Below are 22,510 nucleotides of genomic sequence, written 5' to 3' on the forward strand. Positions count from 1 at the left end.
GTGATAAGATTAACTCTATTTTCTGGTCCCAAAAACTTTAAACATACAAATGAGCCAGGCTGTTGCAGTGGGTGAGATGCTCCCTCATGAACATGTAGTGAATCAATCCCACTGTCCTGCTGCACCAGATGTCACCGACAGTCCAAAACAAATCTATTATCTAGAAACTACAGAGCCTACGGTTTTAGGAAGTTATCCAGAATTTTTTCACGATGAGGAGCTCTCCAACAACGTACAGTACTCGGATGTTTGGCTTTTATCCCCTCCATGTGTCCCTGTGTCCTCCTGTCTCATTTTATCACCAGGGCGCCTCCTCGCTCCGGCTAATCTCCTCCTCCATCTGTCTCCTCAGCCCCTCGCACAGCTCCTCTGACCTGCTCCCCCCCCCCAACAACACCCCTCGCCCTCCGGCCTTCTCCTCCTCCGTAAGCCTCCCCTGCAGCCACGGCAGAGGGGGAGTGAGGGAGGTAGGTGAATGAAAGGTGTACAGAGTGGACAGATGCTGGGGGGGAGGAGAGGAGAGGGGGCCATGCAGCCAGAGGGCAGGTAGGAGGATGGACTCAGGCCTTGCTGCTCCACCTTTCCCCCGAGAGAGCAATTACACAAGCAATTACTCTCCCTGGGCACGGAGTACCCTGCTAAACCGCCAGAATCAAACCCAATCTGTCAGGGCCGGCTGGGATCCTGGATGCTTAATGTACATCAGTAGGTTCACCCCTCATGGTAACTCGCTGTGGAAATCGCCAGAGGGGAAAGTGTGTGCAGAAAAGGAAGAGGAGGTGGTGAGGTGGGATGATGAAGAGTATAGAGGGATGTTAGGGCCACATATTCTGGCATGTGTCGCCTATTTTTACGTAGATATTCTATAGGGACGAGGGGTTTTTGCATCAGTGGGAAAAATATCAGTGCACCGCTACGTGTCAGCGGCGGCAGAAGATGATGATGTGACAGATCTTTACCGCGTGTTAATCTTCCCAGCTATTATTGATAGATATCCGTGTGTGTGTGTGTGTGTGTGTCTCCCCATCTAGAGCGAATGAGTCGGGATCAAACTCCAGAGTGAAAGGAAACCCTCCGCTGCTGTGCTGCTCCCTGGTTTCAGGACATGTGCTGGGATACAGGTGCCAATTATTTCCACATCTAATGTAAACCAGAGAACAAGGACGCGTCAATCACCCCTGCCGCCCTTTTTTGGAATGGAAATAGGGGGAGGGAGGGGGGGTATTCATAGGAACGCGGCTATTTTGGCAGCGGATGAAATGGTTCGGTCGGGGCCTACGAAAATATTTCTGCAGATTCTGGCTCAGAGAGGGAAAAACCTCAAGTCATCTGAGCTGCAGACTCGTTCGCATTCAGTGGATAATGAGTAGAAAATGCGGTGATGGGAAAATGACATTCCCTCAGCGCCTGTGAACATTTTTGATGCATGCGTACGGAGACGTACTATTTGGGGATTTCTGCTCCCATCCTCACTGATGTTACCAGGAGAAGCCATTGATCATCGGGAAACAGTAACGTGACACTGAAGAAGTCCAAAGAACAACATGGTATTAAACAAGAAGGTCTGTCGCTAAATGTCATGAACGCCAACATGCTGGTGTTAAGAAGGTATACAATCTTCTTTGTTCACTTTGGTTTTGCATTTTAGCAAAAACAGTTGCTAATCGAACACAAGGAACATCATTCTTTTTTCAGATATTTGGTCATAAGAACAAAAGACATTTAACGAACTGAAATTCAGACTTCATCAGAGCTTCTGATGAAAAGTTAAAGGGACGCCATGTTATTATAACACATTATTCATATTACAAAGTTTGTGCCAAAGATACATTTGACTCAAAATCGAAATCCAACAGTCCCTAAAGATGGACGACATTAGATTCCCCCAAAGTGATGGGTCACGGACCAAAATAAAATGTACATATTCAATACATTTTTCTCAAAGATGACCGATTTCTGTCATTTGGGGTTTAAGGGTTCTGCTAAGTTTGGTTTGAATTAATTATAAAGCGAGTGTGTGGGCGGGACCTGGCTGCCACAGCTTCATCCCCGGATATTTTTGCTTCATTTCTGGAGGAAGAGGATACGCATAGTCCATCTTTATTCACAGTTTGTGGTGTGAGATGATATCACTGAAAGATAAACGCGTACAGTCGCCAGTTCATTACCCGGGGCTCCACATGGGCAGCAGGTATTTGTCACTTACACAATCCAATCTGGGACGAATGGATTCACCAAGATCACATCGCACGGAAAGCCTCACTTTTCCTAAGAGCCTGCGCTGTAAACCGAGAGATGAGCCATCACAGTGACTGTTGTGTATTATGCAGCAGATAATCTATTAGCTATAACAACTCTACGACAGCGGGGGGGTCAGAGCCGGGGGTCAGAGAGAGACCCTGTACCAGGCGGCTGACAAACCCATTAAAAGTCTCTGGGAGATAAAGGAGTCCTCCCTTTTGACATTTTCAGAAATGCCATGTATGAGCTCTAAAAGCTTCGGGAAATCTGTTCCCTCTCTGCCCCATGTTGTAAAAAGGCTTTTTTTTGTGTTTCAAAGGCGAAATGAGAGCGACAACCAAGAGGGGGGCGGGGGGTCACAGCAGCCACCGAGTGTTTGCTTGAGTGCTTCACTGGGGGATTAGAAGATCCAACAGGCAGACGGCCATTTGAATAATTGTTTTCAAATGTCTTTCTTAATATCAAGATCCCATCGCTTACCATTCTGCACACTTTCCTGTCACGAGTGCCCGGGCCTGATAAGTGTGTGTGTGTGTGTGTGTGAGTTGAAGGGAAGGTACTTATGCACGGCCATGGCGGACGCGGCGTAAATGGAAAGCACAGGAACACAGAACACTTCATGTGGATCGGCTCATTAGCTGCACAAGTGGGAAGACGCCACCGCGGCCACCTTGGGATGAAGATAATGGCCGTGCTGTCATCTGTGTGACGGCGCTGTGGTTTTCCACAACATGGTTTTCGGGAGGCAGCACAGACAGAACGTTTTCCGTACACGACACTTCACTTTGCAGCCTCTATTAGATAAATATGAGTTGATCGGCCGGATGTTAAATATTGAAATCAATATCCATCTCGTGCAATTTGTGGGTTTTAAGCCCAGGGGCGGAACGGATTTGACAAGGGGGTACACAAGCTTAATTTAACGTTTAGGAATAGTTGTACATTTCAGCGGTGCATGGTAATGGATTTACCGAGCGCTGCCTGGTGTGGAATAACTGGACTGTAAAATGGTTGTTAGCCTTCAGGCAAAGGATCGGATGGGAACAAACGCTGTGCCATGATATTACAGCTGAGCAGCACTGATCCACCGAGTGCCCGGAGGACAACAGACACATTCTGGTGTCAATCTCCATCCTGCATCACCAAATATGACAAAACTGTTTTTCACTCCAGAGCCAAAACTCTCTCCCTCTCTCACATCTGCAGGTAGCTGACTCCAGAGCTCACACACAAATTATTTACTATTCCATCAAAGAGGAGAGGTGGTGGGCTAGTGGCAGAAACTTGGACTATGGGCAGAAAAGGTCTCTGGTTCGTCTCTGGTTCGACTCCACGGAGAAACAACAAAAAGACGAACCTGGATTATTCTGTCCAAAAATCCAAGAGGATTCTCCCTAACCTGTCTAGTGCCCCTGAGCAAGGCACCTTACTCCCCTAACATCTGCTCCCCGGGCGCCGTACACGGCTCTGTGTGTGTGCCCTGGGTTAAAAGCAGAGGTTAAATTTCCCCTTGCATGAGTGTGCATGTCTGTGCATGTGTGGGGGATATCTTAAAAACTAAGAATCTACTATTAACTTCTGCTGCTGTCTTAATAGCGGATCATTGAATCTATAAGAAACAGTCTTATTTGGAATTCTAGCAAATGAGCTGCAGGATCTCACAGTACTAAACAATAAGTATCAACATGACTGGTGCTGAATTGAAAACCATCCTTACAACAACATCCGCTAAACATGGCACTGGTTGCATAATGACACGTCCAAAAAGAGATGAGTTTTACTGACTCTTCTTCTAGCTCTGGTGTGGAGGGAAATACACTGCAGGGCTTTTTACATACAAGTTTGATGAAAACTGCCGTGAAGTTGCGTCCACAAAATCCCAAAAATCCAGTGACATCTTATTTCATGAATTTCCTCTGACACATTTCCCAAGTTCTGCTTCGTGGATATGAGGAAAATCTCATGTGTGTCTGTAAAACGTCTCATTTTACATGAAAGAACATAAGTCGTCAATCCCAAGTCATTACCACACCCCGTCCCTAATGTCCAATAGCAGACACCAGAGATAATAACAGTCGGAATATCCGCTCATCACCCCGCCACCCACACACACAACTCTGGGAGGGCTGAGAATTCAATGAGTCCAGAGCATCAGACAAACAAGTAGCAATCACTACACTGCTGGATTATTTATTGTGCTCGTTTGGCATTCCCCCCCCCCTCCTTCTCTGGTCCCAATCTTCCTCCTCGTCGTCTTCCACCTATACTTTCCTCTCCCGAGGCGGACGCGGTCGCTAGGCAACCTGCACAACACAACAGCTCTCCAGCTCGGCTCTCCGCTCAGGGCGCCCCTGTGGTTTTCAGACAATCAAATACACGAGTGTGCGCGCATTCACACGGACGCGTGTGTGGGAAAAGGTGAAAGCAATGAATAGTTTCCAAGTGAAAGCCAATAGTCCCTTCAGCTTTCTGAGAGCCGCCTCTTGACTGGAGCGGAACAGCACTTTGCATTCGTTCGGGGATTTATTACAGGGCGTCCAACTCTGAACTGTCTTCAACATGAGGACAAAAAAATAAGAGCAAGAATCTGTGATGAGATATGCTGTTAATTCACTGCTGCTTGAATAAAACCACCTGTTGCAGACACGGCCATCTATCAAGAGACGTGTGGCATCATCCAGGCCTAACACCCACTGGTAGAGCATACTTTGTGTTGTTTTGTGTAATAATAGCTGACAGATGGTCGCTCCTATTGCTTGGCAACACATTTGCAAGAAAGTGAAACCTGAATCAGCAGGGGCATCAGTTAATCGATTTATTTAAAAATATCAGGCTTTGGTTGGAGCGTGCCGAGCCTCTGACCAGCCTGCAGAGAAACCCCACAGCAAGGTGCACCCCCACTGATGGCAACATAAGCATGCAGCAAATCATTGTAGTACATTGTTAATACAATTTGTTCTGCGCTGTCGCATCACCACGCACAGAGGTACAAATACAATCTGAGAAAATCATCCTGTGGAGAAAAAGAAGTAGAAGTGACGACGTCCATTTTCCTCACGCCAGCTGCTTACGGAGTTTAACATCGGAAATCAGAATCAACATCAAGGCTTTACAAAAATATACATTTTGTGGGCATGCACAGAGCGACGTGACGACTTGTTGCGTCCGAGAGTTTAAAAAAAAAGAGGAGACACCCATCGGTTTACAAAAGCAAACCTCAAGGACAAATGGCACTTACTGTGACTATAGAGCACAAGTAAACGAACACTCCCGCAAATACTAATGAAAATCAGAGGTGAGATCAGTAGGTCGAGGCTGGGAGACTCGACTCTGTCCCAACCGAACCATTCAAAAAGGATAAAAAAAACACAGGTAACCATCCTCTTAAAAATGTTCTCACAAATTCAACAACCAAATAGAGAAATATCAATCCGCAGTACACTACTTATGCAGCCCACTTCTTGGCATTGACCATCGTCAATGCATATAGCTCCAATTCATATTTACCAAACTGGCATTGGATAAAGAAAATTTCAAAACAGACATCTGAAAACCTGTTCTGTCTCATAATCATTTAATTTAAATTGTACGACATTACTACTTGTGAACTTTCAGGTGATAGGATAAGATTTAATTTCAACGCTGTATTTGAACCCAGTAAATGGCCCACGTCAGGCCTCCATGTTGCTGATGGAGATGAGGATTTAACTGACCCACAATTCGTTTTGGTCCACATCAAAAATTCCCAAAATAAACTTCACATTGGCAGGTGTAACTCAGTTTGTGTCTGTTGGCTGAACTCAAGAGAGCCTCAGGTCTCTGCCGCCGTGCTCGGCTCCGGGTCCCCCTCTGGGGCGGGGCCGAGTGGGCCGGCCCACCACAGACTCAGGGCGTTGTCTTGTCGGTTCTCCTGCGGGGTCATCACAGCTTCAGCTCCCTCACCGCCAGATTCACCATCGCTGTCACTGGGAGACGGGAACTTCCGCTGGCCACTGGAGGTCGCCAACAACGGCATGCCCGGATGAATACTGTGGGTCAGGAAGAAGATAAGGGATGGGGGGGAATGTAAATGCAGAAAATTAAAGATATGACAATTTGGATATTTTGCCCTGCAGCAGTAAATTTGATTCATTGCACAACTTTAAAAAAATCTGACTCAATCAACACTACAAACGTAAGATTGGATACATCACTGTCGGTCATAATGTATCTTCATACGCTTGAAATGAAATAAATGTCTGACCAGTCAATGTGATGGTTTTAGACCTTTCGATAATCATACCTGATGCCATTGGTGCAGTCCCAGTGGGCCTGGAACCTCAGCTGGGATTGCAGTAGCTCCTCGTTACCATCAGGAGGCGCTGTTTGGGTGTCCCACACTGACACGACTCCCTCTGTGTCCCCACTCAGCAGGTACCTGCCTGACCTACATACACACACATGGTCAGACCACATCACCAACCAGGTAGCAAACTGCACTGGATAAATGTCCCTCATCTCAGACTGTATTTACTGTAATATGTGGATTTTAGGGCAGCATCACAACTTTGTCACAGTCCAAGCTCACACACACATCCGCGAGTACAGTTCTAACTGGGGCAACTGGGTGAAATCAGTTGCTCCAGACATTATCTTGAGTTTGTCCGAAAAGAGCAGGAAAATATCAGGAAAATGCATTGCGGGCGTGTTGTTGATGTTTCTAACGTGCAACAGATTCAAGAAACAAAAACAGCACAAATATCTCAAGGTGAAAATGAGAGCTTTTGATAAAGGCCTACGAGGTGTTTTTATACATCACGTGCCTCCTGCATGCTGACTACCCACATTAAAATCTCCTGCTTACGTAAAGTCAACTTACTGGTCCAGGTCAAAGTAGATGCGCTGGTTAGTGGCGACGTTCCTCTTGAGTGAAAACACGACGTTTCCTGGCTCTCTGATATCCCAGCACAGGATTTCTGGATCCTACAGAGACACACACACAGGCAAAATTCATTGTTTGTCAGAATAAGTAACAAATGCAATACACAATGATTCCAAAAATGACAAAAATATAGGCATATAGCTTACATGCTGAATAAAATAGATATGGTGTCATGTTTGATACAGCCCTTTGAGGGCCACAGACACCGGCATCAAGCCGGCTTTTCTTATTGTCACACAACTTTATTTATTGATGGCTATCGAGATGTAAAGAGGATTTCAACAAATAAGACCTTACCTTAAGATTTCAAGTTTTATTTAGCATATGCGAGTTAGTACAGGGTCGACAGTACAATGGAAGTAAAGGTCGCTCTTACCCATAAGCTTTGCCCGTGTAAACCACTTCCTGAAAAAAAACTGACAAAAGCTACCTACTTGACACACAAAACCTACTGATGGTGTGTGTTCTCATTCAAACAAGGGCTTGCTGGCATTTGCAGGTGCATGCATGTGTGTGTGTGTGTGTGTGTGTCTTAACCTTGCGCCCTCCGGTATACAGGTAGTTGCCGTCAGGGGAGAAGAGCAGATGGGTGATGCCTCCGTGGTGGCGGGTCGGCAGCAGAGCCAGCAGGGTGCCGTCCTGGCAGGAGTAGAGGCCAGCGCAGCGGGAGTAAGAGCCACAGGCGTAAACAGACTGGCAGGGGCTGAAGCCAAAGCAGGAGATGATGCCACATTGGCCCTGCTTCTTCACTGCAGTGATGACAAGAGAGTGACATTTTGCAGAGCTGTCAGAATAATACAAAAATATAAAATAAAAACACGGTACGCTGGAAACAACTCCCAAACACTTTTACTCCCGAGTTCAAGTTGATGTTTTTTTGGCGACTCCTGCTTACATCTGTCAGAGCAAAAGGGTTCAACAGTCATATTTTGGATCATCTGTTTCTTTTTACGGTTCACTCCTTTCCAAATAATCCTCTTTCTTACTTTTCGGAGGAGACACATTTTTGGCCCGTGGAAGCAGAGGCAATGGTTTGGCAGGGCCCTCATGTGTATCACATAACCTGCTTTGAGACTCAACATACATTTCTGCATAATTTGCAGTTATTAGTTATCAAGCGGAGACGAAGGAGCCAAACACACAAGAAACCAAAGACAGTAATAATCTAACAGAGCAGTGTTGAGTTGGCAGCACATCGGGGCTGGAGATTACTCATGACCTAAAAATAAAGACAACTGTTTCATGCATGTGTTACCATATTTGTTTCTTGCCACCTGAAGAGTCGCCTCTCTTCGCCGTTATTTAAATACATAAAACCATTAACTACAAGAAACTGGTGAAATGAAACGTGTGACAGAGATAAGGAATTCTTCCCAGTTTGGTCAGAAGTTCATAATAACAACCTGAGTGATGTGGCAGCCAACCAACAGTCGACATCATATTATCCTTTTCACAATGTCTCTTTTTACTTATCATTTCTCTTTTTGTAAATTATTTTTGACTCTAGGAGTAGTAGCATCCTGGAACAGGGAGAAATCACAGTTCACATCTCACTATATCCACAAATCCCTGTCTGTCAGGGGAATACTTATCTCAAGAGCTATTTGTCTTAATGGCTTGGCATGTTGTTAACGGCCCAGGGAAGTGGGATATGTTCAATATCAACTAAAGTTGTAAGAACAGCGACCAGCTCTTTAAGACTCAGTCTGCGGAGCCGGATGAACATGTCTTCTTCTACGCCCTCGAATGAACTCCAGCAGTGTCGACAACTGGGTCAAACCACAGGTCAAAATCGCCACCTGATAATTTTTGACTATTTGATTATTGTTATTTTACCATATTGAACTGACATAGACATTCATAGCGGTTGCGGGTGCTATCATCTCTATCATGGCAACAGCATTCATTGAATCACTTCCTGTTTGGCAATTCGTCTTCGAACTAAAAACACAGCGTCCGTTTTATGACAGAGTTGATGACTGACCATTTGTTGGCCGCTCCTCACAGTCTCGGCCTGGACGATCGGTGTAGAAGACCCGGACGGTTTTGTCGAAGCCGCAGTAGAGCTGCGTGCCGTCCGGCGTGAAGCAGAGGGAGTGAGCCGCCGTCAGCTCATCCAGGTGATTGTAGGGTCGGAAACTGGCTCGCACGTCCCCGTAAAAGGCATCCCATATGTGGACTGGGTTGTCACGGCTACTGCTTGCTAGGCTGCGGAAGATGAGTGACGAGAAGAAAAGAATGGCAAACGTGAGCAGGAGCTATGGGGAAAGCACAGAGACAACAGGGAATAGAGTGAATGAGGCATATTATGAAATAAGGGTGTGATAAAAGCTGAGAATACCTAATTGGGTTACTCTTTATTGGCTCCGGGATTGTTTTGCCTTTACAATGATCAACAGATGACTCAGTTTAGAGTTTCAAACCCAAGGAACATATTTAGTGTACAAAAAACTGTATTTGCACACAAAGTAACTGGTGAAATAAAACTGTTATAACTGCAAAATGACATCTCAAAGGATAAGAAACAGATTCAAATGAGATAGGCTATTGAGATTCTTTTGAGATATACATTATGTATGACCAAACACATCTTGATTCATTCTCCAGTTCCGATCCTCTGCTGCACCGCATCCACCTCCGTGTATCAATACATCACAACAGATACACAGTATTGTGCGATGCCTCATTACGGAGACAAGACCACAGCACGTTCTTATTGATTCAAATCAGGAGCAAAGACTGCACCGCTCCTTTTATACTCTAATTATTGGGCACTGAAAAAAAGGCCCAAACATCACTGCTCAATTAGACAAAGGAAATTAGCCCCTACCGATGCTGCCGTGTTTCGTTATAGCCCCTCTGCGCCGCAGCTTTATTCCAGAGCAGGGAAATGCCCAATTATAATGCTAGACTGCTGCTACCTTGGAGCAAAGCCTAGAACTCAGTGCAACTTAACCGAGTCATAACAGGGGCCCTTATTCCCTCTCTACAGGAGGGGCATCCACAACAAATGGCTTCTGGCAGACAGAGAGTTCAAGGAGTGGCAAGAGACAAAATGGGGGGGGGGGGGGGGGGGGGGGTGAAAAGAGGAAGAGGGGGAGGAGGGCGGGAGACAGAAAAGGTACAAGCGAGACAAGCTTGCTGTAGATGTGTTAAAGCATCACAGGTCTAACCTTTCATCTGTTGGCCTCAGCCTTTAACAACCCAATCGGAGCTGGTCCGACCACACGGCGGTGCTCTGCAGGAGCTCCTGTCTGATGCGTGGCGCTGATCTAAAGAAGATGAAGAGTATCTGCTGTCGGCTCCTCCTGGCGTCCTCGTGACAGGCAGCTCTTTGTTCGGCTTTGGCAGATGCACACAGGGCCCCTGAAGTGGTTCACTGTCCGCACAAACCATTTGTTGATCTTTTTGCAGGTTTACACAACTCTCTTCTCGGGACATTCGGATCCTGACCCCCCCCGACACCCCTCCTCTTACTCTGTAAAGCCCGTCTGATGTCGGCCGTGGAGCGGTGCCAACACTGGGTCTCGATCAAAGGGAGGAGGCTTCAACCGGCCCTACCTCTCTTGCAACACAGACGATCTACATTCTCCACGGTCACGACGGGGGGGTCACAGCGCACGCACAACCACACAGGGATGTCATAATTGCCACATTGTAAAAGCCTGACATGGCGCGCGCCTGCACACACTCGGAGAACAAGAGAAGCCCCAGAGTCAGGGGATCACGAGGCCCTTTAGGTGTTGCCTGGGCTCTGGAGTGCTGTTAGTGGGCTGAATCCTGCTGCACAGCACCGTGGGTCTCAAACGGCCGCGCTGCTTGCGACGGAGGCAGACAAGACAAAGGCCTGCTCTCCACTCCTAATGAGAGACATCAGAAAGCTCCTCTCCACGCTGGCAGCCGGCTCCCACAACGAGTGCATATACCACAGGGATCAAAGAATGAGTCGCAAGCTGACAAGAAGATCTTCAATATTCAGGTAGCCTATTAGACATGGTCACGCATAAAGAAAAATCTTACTCTCACACATAAAAGCACAGTGTCCTGAACTAACTATCCATGATCTAGATTAAAAACAATTAGCCAATGAAATGAAAATAGCCTCCATAGACAATATAGCACATTTTCTGTGCATATACTCTTAACCTTATCGGGCAAGTTGACCTTTAAAGGCATTAAATGTCTCATCCATCTGTTAAATATGTATTTTTTTTTCTACTGTCTTTATTCAGTAGCGTGGTCTTTTGGTTTGAGAGCAGAACTTATTGATGTCAGGCTCAGATTTTGTAATGAACTCACTCAAAACCCTGTTTGTGCTTTGATTTCCTGCGCTCCAGCTTCAGCTCTTCTCCTTGTGCTCAGGCTTCTGTGTGAAACGTCTACTCCCGGATTTCTCTTCTGCTCTTGGACTCTTTGTGCAACAAGTCATCAAAACTCCCCAACCAATCGAATGCCCGGTGTTGTGATTACGAATGAAAATGTCCCGTCATTGGTAGTAACACATTTCTTTCTCGACTCGTTGATTTCCCGTTCATCAGACACGGAAGAATAGTTCAGCAAAGATCAGGTTCGACTCACAAGCACGTGTCTGCGTCCAGAGAGCTCATCTTGGGGTACCAGCAGTAGTCGTAGATGGTGTCTCCCTCCGCCATCCTCAGCACCGGACTCTGCCACAGAATAATGAGCAGAGAAGACCAGAGTCAGGCGCAGCACCTCAGCTGACCACTGGGATCTATTGGTGCTGATGCTGGCTACAATACACAGTCACATGATTTGTTCTTGGTGGTAAGATTTCTTTTCAAAAGTCATTGGTGTGATTTTTTAAATGGAGCAATCAAAGCTCAATTTTCTCCTCTTTTCAAAGACTGATATATAGTAGGAAATTGATTAGATTTCAATTATTTTGTAAGTGATCGCAATCTACCAGCCTGTAAAGCAACAGAGAGATTGGCTGACTGATCAATATTTCCCAGAACCTAAACCTATATTTTTATCAGATAAATATTCAACTGCAACATAGTATATTAAATTGTGTTTTGCTGTTTCCTTTGAAGCTGTAACACATATTACATCCCAAAGAAATCTCAAACAGCTGAGTTTTCTTATTTCTTAACGTAAGATTTTGTTTGGAGCATATAAAGACTAGCATGAATGTCATCCAGAGATATTTGTGTTCTGAATTTTTTCTCATTTTTGCATCTGTAGCGTATTTGATACGTCATTAACATGCTAACTCTTGGACAACCTTCCAGATTATCTTTTGTTGTTTTATCACTTGGGCTCATTCTGACATAATCTGGAGTTCTTACTACAAGGATGGAAGGAAACTCTCCCTCGGACATTTGCGTTCTCTTGCAGAAAAAGCCTCTAGAATATCTGGAGTTCAGAGCATGTCTGAGAGCGTCTATGGAGGGCGATCTGTGTCCTCACCATCTCTGGAAGCAAGTCCCAATTGTAGCTGTAGATCTCTGGAGGGACGTTGTACACACGGAGCACATTGTCCGCACTGTTGGTCATGATACAGGAACCATCAGGGGCCCTTGGTTAAGAGAGGAGAGAATATTTTAAAATATTGAAATTTAGCCTTTTATTAGCATGCACAATGAATCCAGCAGCACGTCTCAGGCGAATCTCACACGCTGCTTCTCTGGAGATTCAAGGTTCACTAAGCTTCTGTTTTCTTCGCGAGTTGTTTCACAGTAAAACTTTCTAAAAATGATGATTACAAAATTCTAGCAACAGTACAACTTTGACGTGAGGTGCAATGTCTATATTTATGTCACAGAGAAGTTAAAAAATCAGCTGAAGAGCAGTTTTTCTGGGGCACACTCTTTTCCTCTGTGTGTGTGTTTGGGGGAGGAGCACTTGTCTGTGTTGGAGCTGTCGCTATTTATTTCAAATCGAAACCTTTGACTACCGTGTGAGGGAACATTTTTGTTCGACCTGTTATGACCTGTTCGTATTAAAAATATACAGTCTAGCCTGGAAATAGCACAGAGTGCTTACTTTGCTCAAAATAGGTCTTTTATCAAATAAACAGGCACAGCCGGACATGTTAAGATAATGAAAAAACACCACAGCAGGGGACTTGAAGAAATTCCCTCAAAGCTTGACAGAGAGAATAGATGATACATGCGGAAAAACCGAAAACTAAATGCACTCGATCACGGCTGTTGCCAGCGCAGAGGTATAAAAACAAAAAGACTGCGACAAATACATTTCTCACTCACAATGACACCACTGGGGCCATGTAGAGACAATGCAGTGGACTTGCATTAAAGCTCATATTTATAGCAAGTATAAATACTGTTGTGTACACAATGGGATACAATATCTTATCAACCAGATCAAGATAACTGGAGGCCACGGGACACAGTCTTACTGTATATCTACTGCAGTGTTAGTGATCCAACTCTGGCCTGACTAAGGAAATAAACATCGTGGAAGTGCTGCCTTCAACAAAACAAATCACTAGCTGGCCTTGATATCTACCACAGGGTACAACATGTAAAATACATGTGTCTTTGTTGTAGTCTTATTTATTATTGTAATCCCAAAACGTTTTATACTTAACAACCTCATCTGTGGTATATTTTGTGTGATGTTTATATGAGAGGAGATTACCATTTGCAGCCTTTCAGGTAATTCTCTGGGATGCTCGAGTACTCAGTCCAGGAACCAGTCAGCATCTGGGGGTTCTGGGTAAATTCTAAGCCAAGTCTGGCAGCAGGACAGAGAGAAGGACAGGTCCGTGGTCAAATAATTTCAAAGTTAGAGCAAATTAATCAAACAACAAACGCATCCAGTCCATTTTGTTGGTGTCGAGGATAAGACATTTTTAAATAAATTCAACAAAAAACATATCTTGGATTAATTAACTTGGATTTATTCTGATAACTTTCACCACCTGGAACAAAGCTGTTTCTACAGTGTCAACTTGCACAAAACCTAAAAGAAAACATGTTGGATTCTGAGCTGCTGTGGAGGGAATGTGAATTACATGTCACACTCCTACAGGTTAATTCCATCAACACCCCCCATTTCATCTTCTCTTCTTTGCCAATATAATGATTAATAATGTTTAATATTAAATCAGTTAATTCTTTAGCACTTTTTGCAGGCCCACTTCAACACGAGTACTATCTCGCACAACTAACACTCATGAGTCGTTTACACATGTGCAAATAGCTGCAAATATGAACATATTCAGGACTGTAATTATGAAGATTCAGGGATATTCTTATTCCCACTGTCTGTAAAAGATAGTTTTGTACTGAGGGAGAAGTAGAGATAGTAAATAGAAGACAAGTATTATGTTGTACAAATGAGAAGAAATAACAGTAACAATTCCTACTGTGTATTGTGGTGACCTCACACTTAGGACACATAGAACCATATGATCAAGGAGCACTGGCATGAGTGCTGCATTTGGGTCAGCAGTTCATCAACTACTCTTTCAACTTGCCTTTATTGAAAACCTATTGCTCTGCAGAACTCACAAATGTGTTCTTTCTCCGTTCCACACACGCCTGTAACTCATCCTCACAGTCACTGCATAACGTCACCACCTGCCACAAAGTCCTGCTTGAAATAGATCACTTGATGGTCGCCCTGCTAAGTATCTTTACTCCAAGTTATGTAGAGCCCGAGGTTAAAAATAAACAGGACTTCTTCCTCCACTTACTGCGGTCCTTCACTGGGGCTGTCTGCAGATCCGTCAGCGTCGCACCCTTCCTCTGCTTTTGTCTCTTCTTCTACGGCAGCATCATGCCCTCCATCTCCAATCTCGTGGCAATCTTCTTCTTCACCTCCCAGACTGACAGGCACCTCTATCACTCCTTCACCCGTTTCCTCACATTGTGGTAGTTCTCCTGTGTCTAGCATCAAAGAGTACATTTGAAAAGTTATTCCTGAATCATTATCAAAGACAGACATCCAAAAGTCAGAGCTTGAATTAATTCATTTTCTTCTTGCATTTGATTTCATACCTGCAGTTTCACTACAACAAGCACTTTGTGCTGGTGGGGCTGGGTGCTCCAGCAGCAAGCCAGCCTGGGCTGATGTTTCTCCATGGATCTCAGCGGGCTCTGCAAACTGTTCCGGAGCCGGGCTCATCCTGAGCCGCTTGGCAACTGGAGGGGGCTCTTCCTCTGAGGTCACCCCCACCTCAAAATCATCACCTTCAAGTAGAGGTGGGGCCTGTTGGGGGGGCTCGTTGTCCACCTCTGCATCCTGCCCTGTGCCTGCCACACCGCTTTCCCCACCTCCGGCCGTGTCGGACATCTCTCTGTGTGTATCAATCTCTTCCATCAGGTCCTTCACCCAGGGTCAGAGTGCCTTGTGTTGGTTGGCTGTCACACGTGGGTAAGATAGGTGCTACTGGTATAGTGCTTCTTCCTGCAGTGTGGGTGTTTGAGTCTGTTGAGGGTCGCGGACATCACAGCACCCACTAGCCTGGAAAAGTAGTGATAAAGATGGAAAACAGACGTCTGAACAATGTTACAGTAGGTGCGTGTGTCTGACTTAATGTGATGCATTCTGGGTAGAACAGTTGTCATCATCTTACAGTTTGGCATAGTTTAGCTCCTTTATTTCTATTAGTTAAGACTATTCTCAAGTATACGGTTCTCAGAGAAACAGAAATAACTGTGTTCCTCTAGCAGACATTACATGCATGTCTGTTTTACAGATTCACCCAAACCCATCATCATGCACGTTTCCATGAGACAGTACTTGTTTTTAACTGAGATGTAGAAAAGACTTGAGATCGATCCTTGGCAGAAGTAGATGTTCATGTTTTTATACTTCAACCTTGAAGATCACGTTTAACTCAAAGGTCTCTTGTCAGCGAAGTCCCCCTGTGACTTGGCTGAAGACTGATGTGTCCCACACAATGCTGGTGCTGTGAAGTGATGGTTCGATGTGGGGGAGTTGGATCAGGAGGGACCACTTTCTGAGCAGCACTTAAACTGTCTCCACACTGGTCCTCCACATCAACAACACACACTTCCTGCTTCTCACTCCCACGTGTTTCAACTAACCAATCAAAAGCCAGAGAGCCTTCAGACTCAGGTTAATGTGAAGGAATTACAGAGGCAGATTCAACACATCATGTTTCTCCTGTTTCCATGACGCTAATGTAAATATTTAAATGTGTAAATATGTAAATAACCAATGTGTAGACGATAAGTTGACTCTAAACATTATAAACACTTTTATAGTAAATTAACAAACACAAATTAACTTGACTTGCCACCTTGCAGAGCTTAATAGATCAGATGATAATTTAATGTTTGACATCTTTAATGTTTGGATCTTTCTGCAAAACAGAACAAAGCCACAATGAAACCTCTGTCTGGCAGATTCTCATGAATAACTGACAGAGGAAGTTCAGGACAGATTGTACAGAAAGTAAATACACAGCCATTGTTTTAAAAAAGGAGGTAAACGTGACGTATCTGGTTGAAAAGAGAGTAAATATCTCAGAGACACCTGTGGCTAGAGACGTGACAACCACTCAAAACTGGCGCTCCTGCCCAGCTAGCTCCCGTTAGCATTAGCCGGAGCTAGCCGCCCGATGCTACCTGCCTGTGTTGTGGCTGTTTGCTCGTCCCTTTGCTTCCGCTCGCAGCTCGGCCCCCACGCACTCGCTTCTCCTCCTCGACCCGGTTCACAGCTTCAGAGTGGGGGGGTGAAGGGAACCACGTCCTTCCACTTCCACCTGGTTTCCACGCAGCGGCTCGTTGCGAGTTGTAAACACCGCGAGCGGCCATGCGATGCCAAAGTATCGCGATAATTGGGCTGATGACGTCAGCGGGCACATGGCCGGTTTGTATTCAGCTCAGTTGTTGACGTGTGAAAAAAATACACATCATTTGAGGGAAATAAGAAACACAAGAGTCAGTCACTGCTAAATGCTATTTATTCAGGATTCAGGATTTATTTTTGTTCTTCAAAACAAACAAAAGCCAAACTATTTACACATCTTTCAGTTGTTCTTTTCCAAAACGGTTTCATTAAATGTATGCTGTTATTTTACATTCAAAAAGACTTATTAAGCGGGAGGAGCTGAGGCGGACTGGGACACAACTTTCACAAGGTCTTCTAGGACGATATTGTTGGAGCTACAGTTTCCAGAGCTACAGTGAACCAGATTATCATCTTCACTAGAGGACGGGATCTTTTCTAAAGACAACAACCAAACATCCAGGGGTCTTCGACGACAATTCTGCAGTTTCCCTAAATATAAAAGCCTTTGTAGTTGAGTAAAATAAACTGCAGACAAATACAGTTTACTCCTTTAAGACAGACCGTCTGACTAACGACTAATCCCACACAGTAATAGCTTTTAAAATGGTCAAACATTTGGTATTTTTATTCAGTATCAATTCAACAGTTGTGACAAACCGGAGCAGACTACGGCCGCTAACAATCTACCAGAACCTCAGCTAATCAAAATGTACAAGTCTGAGCGGATAGTATTTGGTGAATATCTCTAGCCATGTCCATTTAAAAACTGCATATTTTTTAGTAATCAAAGACACTAAAAGGGAAAACTACTCGTCGACTAAAAGTGCATCCTCCCGCACATCCAATTTGATACACAGAACAAGACACCATCCACATTTGCGAGAAGTTGCGCTCAGATAAGACACAAGCGACCGGCCGAGTCCTTCTCTATTCAGTGCCAGCCGAGTTGGACCCCAGCACGACCAGGGGTGACCCGAGGCCGCCTGGACCATGAAGCGACCCACGTCAAGGTTTAGTGTCAAAACCAACAAATAGTTTTTCTCTAATACAAGCCTGAATCGCCTTCTCCAAACTGTAAAAAAAAGTACCTCATCGTCTAAATGATTCAAGTCCCTGGAGTGTAGAAAAACAAACAACCAAAAAGCACCAACTTGTTATCGGATGACCTGCCACTCTGGTTCACTTTAGCCTAGAGCAGTGTCCCCAACAATAGTCATCGCACAGCCACACGTCAGTGCATCCCACCCTCAGCTCAGCTCCACACAGTACAGATTTCAACCCGCACTTTAAGCAATAACCTACAAAGAAAATCAAAACAAACCCACTCTTAATTTTTTAAGGAAACCAAAAGGGCAACGTAAGCCAACCACCAGCAAAATCAGATTAATCAAAGAACACGTTGCTGCATGTTACTGCAGCGAACTCAGAACTTTCATGGTGATCAGATGTACATTTTAGCAATATAATACAGAATAGACAGTTCTGTTAGCCGAAAGAAAACAGTGTTGACGAAAGCTCTTCTTTCTTTAACTTTAGAGGATGGCTGACACGGTGGTTTCCAACTCAAACTCATCTTTTCGAGAACATTTTCAGTTTGCTGTTCTGGACTGAACTATACAATTTAAGGCATGTTGAACAGAGAAATAAAGCAAAACCTATCGAGGAAAATCAAAAACACAAACGTTTACATTATTTACAAAGCTCAGCATTTATAGTGATGAGCGTCGATGCTTGTGAGTCTGCATTTGTCTTGTGTGATTTGCTATCGGTGTAGCCCTGTCATGTGTGCAGACGTGCTTCCAGAGGAGAACCAATGTAACTGAGTGTACGTTGCTTTTGCTCCAAGTGTGCGTGTAGTGTCTGCCACTCCTTTGGACTCCTGAATCTATGTGACATGTAGCTACGTGTTTGTGTTTTGTCATGTTTCAAAGTCATTTTTTTTTTTTTTGTACAATTCATTCAGTTCAACCAGTTCCACAGCTGCAGGGATTTACAGTGGCTTAGATGTAATCCAGCCACAACAGCCGAACCCCGACCCAGCTCTCCCGTCTGTGACGTCTGGGCAGGAGGGCAGCTCCTCTGGCCGCTCTGGTTAGAAGACCTCCAACAAACCGCCTGAGAGTTTCACGCCGAGCTGGATGATGACATCTGGGCAACTTGTGTTTCATTTATACTCTTGCCAAAGAGCGCTTGATCAAATGCCCATCCTAACACTTCCAACACAGATGAAATCCATGGTTGATAAACTTCATCCGGCCGCTGTCAAACTGATAATGCCAATGGCCTGCCTGCCCAGTCCGAGGTTGAGACAGAAAAGTTTCTTAGGGTTTAAGTTCAAAGGCCAGGTTTAGGGTTGACTGGTTTCTTGGCTTGGCTGTAGATCAGATCCTCCTTGTAGAGGGCAGCAAACAAAGCACAGCCAGAAGCCTGCGAGGAGACAAACAGAAGAGCACACAGCCGTCATTCCCCACAACAATCTGGTTAGAAGCAAAGTTCCAAAAGCTTATCTGGATCACATGAAGTCCTAACAACACGGCAAACGACAAGCAAAGAAGAAATGAGGCAAACGTATCTCACCAATGTCAAGAATTTATCCTCCTGCAGTCATGCTACAGCTCTCAAGGCAGTCACCGGGTCAGGAGATGAAGTGGAAGCATCCTCATCCAAAGCTCTTCGGGGTGTGTCGGCGAACACTCGTTGGGAGCTTTGCAACCACAGCAACATCAACTTCCAAAAGCAACCATCAGTGAGTCTTGGGGACACTGCAGCATGTCCAGCACCTCAGTCCGTGTGGTTTTCCCTTCCATCCCTGGTTATTTCAGGGTTACTGGCAAACTAAGGGAAATTCACAGCAAAGACTCAGTCTTTCTCAAACCATTTTCCAAAAAAAAAATATAAAAGATTGGTTTTCTTGAAGAACATTCACTCCATGTAATCAAATGTCCCATGAATTTTCCTTCATCCATTTGTAAATTTTCTTTCTACTCTGAAAGGTAATACAAAAATATGACTATATACAGGAGGTGAGAGAAGAGGAGCTTCTCTAGTCTCTTATTTCAGTTTGGGAATATCTTTTCAGTGACTTTGTCAAAGTCGCAGCAATCCTCCTGTTGTAATTGTGCTCCCATCCCCGAAATGGTACCTCACAGCTTGAATGAACAAAAGTGCATAGGTGAGTTGTTGAGGGCAGGGTGTGAGTGCTTGAGGGTTGAGGTGAAGACAAGTGCACAAACCAGGTGTACTCATGTCGCCCTTGCAGTTCCCTCTAGGGTTCTGCGGCCCTGCACTCCGTTCGCCACATAACAGAGGCAATCCTTGATTTTTCCACCTCTGCTCCACGGTTGATCATCGAGTTTCAGGATCCACGACCACACGCTACGGTCCAGTTTGAGGATTGTGTCCGTGTTGTTGTTGTGATGCCTGCTACTCTTCCTCAAAAAAAATCCAAAGCCACTCAATGTCCATATGGCAGAAGCGCACTTGCAAACCCCACCCGTCTCATTTTAACCAAAAAAAAACAAACATTGAAACAAAAACAAAACTGCACCCACAGATATCCATGTGGTTTGTAAACAACCAAAGCTCCAGTATGGAATAGAAAGAGTCCTTTCTTTGAATTCTTAGTCACTATTTGTACGACCAGGATTGTAGAGGCAGTGTGTTCAACTGTTTCCATCCCAAGTTTTTTTTTCTTCTCTACTATGAAAATAATAAAAAAAGACCTCGCTGAACTCTGAAGCTTTTTTGTATTGTTTCCATTTTTGAAATCTTCTGAGGAAAAACAATAATATCTGGTATCAGCACGGGTTTCTTGTCATTTTTTTGGAATACATTCAATATTTTCTTAAGAAAGAAATAATACACACTTCACATGGCGATAATGAAACAAAAAAATTAAGGAAAAAAAATTAAAAACAAAAATAGCAGCCCCAAGTGCTCATTATCTTAGTCCAAATACTTTTTAAACTTTGTATATAATGTATATATTCATATATATTTTTCATTAAAAAAAGAAAACTCGTTATTATCAAATTGCAACAACGAATAAGTAACACAATATGCTAACATTTCATGCACCGTTCTGTGCACTTGCACATTAAGATGCTTTTTTCAGAGTCAAAAACTCGACACCTTTCATTCACAAGTTCGAGAGCTGACGAAAGGCAATGTGATCACACCCCAGGAAAACAGACTGGACTAACCTTCCGATGGATCACCCCTAGACTGAACTAGAATTATTTACGATACAAACTTTCATACTTTACATACACTGTGCTGAGCACTGACACACGTCACACCTGCTCTCAAAAAAGAGTTAATGTCTCAATGGCCATGCACCCTATCCAAGTTCTTAGGCACAAATGTGCATTCATACACATACAAAAAAAGCACATGTATTCAAAATGAGTACCTGTAGTCTCAACTCATTTCTATGAACAATAAATGAACATGCACTCTCTCTCTCTCTCACACACACGTCTCATTCAGATGCACACACAGTAATGTCCCTCATGATTCGCCCTGTCTACCAGTCCTCACAGGTCCAGAGACAGCTCCCAATGGGGAGAAGCTAAGGGAAATAAACTAGTGGTGGTCATCAGGTTATGAGCGAGAAAGCTGACATTTACAAATGTATGCGTTTTCAAAATTTGTCTAACTGGGGAAGAAGAGCTGGTGAGAGAAAGGATGTGTTGTGCAATTGCCCTCTCTCTCTCTGTCTCTCTCTCGCATTCATACTCACTCAAAACATGGAGATCAAGTCCCTGTTTGGAGAAGGGACACGCACGCACATACATGCTGTAGACATGAGAATACAAAATTACCATTTAAACAAAACAAAACAAAAAAAAGACAAAAAATGGCCTCTTATGTTTCATACATCTTGGTAAGCAACAAAAGAAAAAGAAACATTGTGCAGACTGGTATATTACTGACACAAACCAACCATCTCACATCACTCACTCACTCAGTCATTCACACACATTCATAAAAAAATATTCACTTCTATAACTAACCCCCATTTGTTTGATTTTTTTTTGTTGTTTTGTTATTTCTTTTTTAGGCAAGTGCAAATCTTCAAGTTTTTTTATAATCCATTTTTCAATAGCTTTACTTTTTATATAAACGTAAAAAAATGCTAAACAAGAGAAATATCAACAGTGTTTGTCTTTTGAGAAAGGATTTGCTCTCTGATAAGGTTTCAACTAAAGGTCCCCCTGACTTTGAAAACCTCACAGCCCGACCATTCACCCCACTGACTGTGTCACCGCCCCCTTCCAGTTCTGATGCACATGCACACAGATGTGTATGAACACACATCCCGCACGCGCACTGATTCCAAACGCTCTCACATTCACACACATGGAAAAAAAAAATAACTATTCAAATCCCATCTCAATAAAGTGCATTAGTTCAGTATAAGGTGCTTAATCTTTTGAGTGCCAGAGGATACCCATCTTCCTTTTAACCTCACCCCCCCTTCTCCCCTGCTCAAGTGATCAACTGGTGCAGCAGGGAGCCCTTTGCGTCTTTCCAGAGAGAAGGAGCGAGTGGGAGGCGCAGATCCAGGCACCTCCTCCCTGCACCTCCCCTCACGCT

The 22,510-nt window shown here is 44.3% G+C and overlaps 1 protein-coding gene and 1 long non-coding RNA gene across 2 annotated transcripts; both read right to left on the bottom strand.

The window, feature by feature from the left end:
- Positions 1–5,042: 5,042 nt before the first annotated feature.
- Positions 5,043–15,613, bottom strand: wrap53 (WD repeat containing, antisense to TP53). Its single transcript, XM_061066155.1, has 10 exons — positions 15,151–15,613; positions 14,847–15,039; positions 13,787–13,882; positions 12,593–12,701; positions 11,741–11,829; positions 9,147–9,370; positions 7,700–7,911; positions 7,100–7,203; positions 6,524–6,667; positions 5,043–6,269 (listed from the first exon to the last, which is right to left on the bottom strand). Exons 1-10 carry the CDS (start codon positions 15,470–15,472, stop codon positions 6,053–6,055), a joined length of 1,710 nt encoding a protein of 569 aa, XP_060922138.1. The 5' UTR covers positions 15,473–15,613; the 3' UTR covers positions 5,043–6,052.
- A 1,453-nt stretch (positions 15,614–17,066) lies between these two features.
- LOC133028682 (uncharacterized) lies at positions 17,067–22,508 on the bottom strand. Its single transcript, XR_009683306.1, has 2 exons — positions 19,490–22,508; positions 17,067–19,339 (listed from the first exon to the last, which is right to left on the bottom strand). It is a non-coding gene; the product is annotated as an uncharacterized LOC133028682 (long non-coding RNA).
- Positions 22,509–22,510: the final 2 nt, after the last annotated feature.

Source organism: Limanda limanda, chromosome 22 (assembly GCF_963576545.1).
Source record: "Limanda limanda chromosome 22, fLimLim1.1, whole genome shotgun sequence".
Classification (NCBI taxonomy): Eukaryota; Metazoa; Chordata; class Actinopteri; order Pleuronectiformes; family Pleuronectidae; genus Limanda; species Limanda limanda.

Excerpts from the sequence above, each read along its gene's own strand:
- wrap53 (XM_061066155.1), bottom strand. The coding sequence starts at position 15,472 with ATGGAAGAGATTGATACACACAGAGAGATGTCCGACACGGCCGGAGGT. Across the intron at positions 15,040-15,150 it reads TTGTTGTAGTGAAACTGCAG|ACACAGGAGAACTACCACAA; the intron begins GTATGAAATCAA and ends CTTTGATGCTAG. Across the intron at positions 7,204-7,699 it reads TGTATACCGGAGGGCGCAAG|GATCCAGAAATCCTGTGCTG; the intron begins GTTAAGACACAC and ends GTGTCTCTGTAG.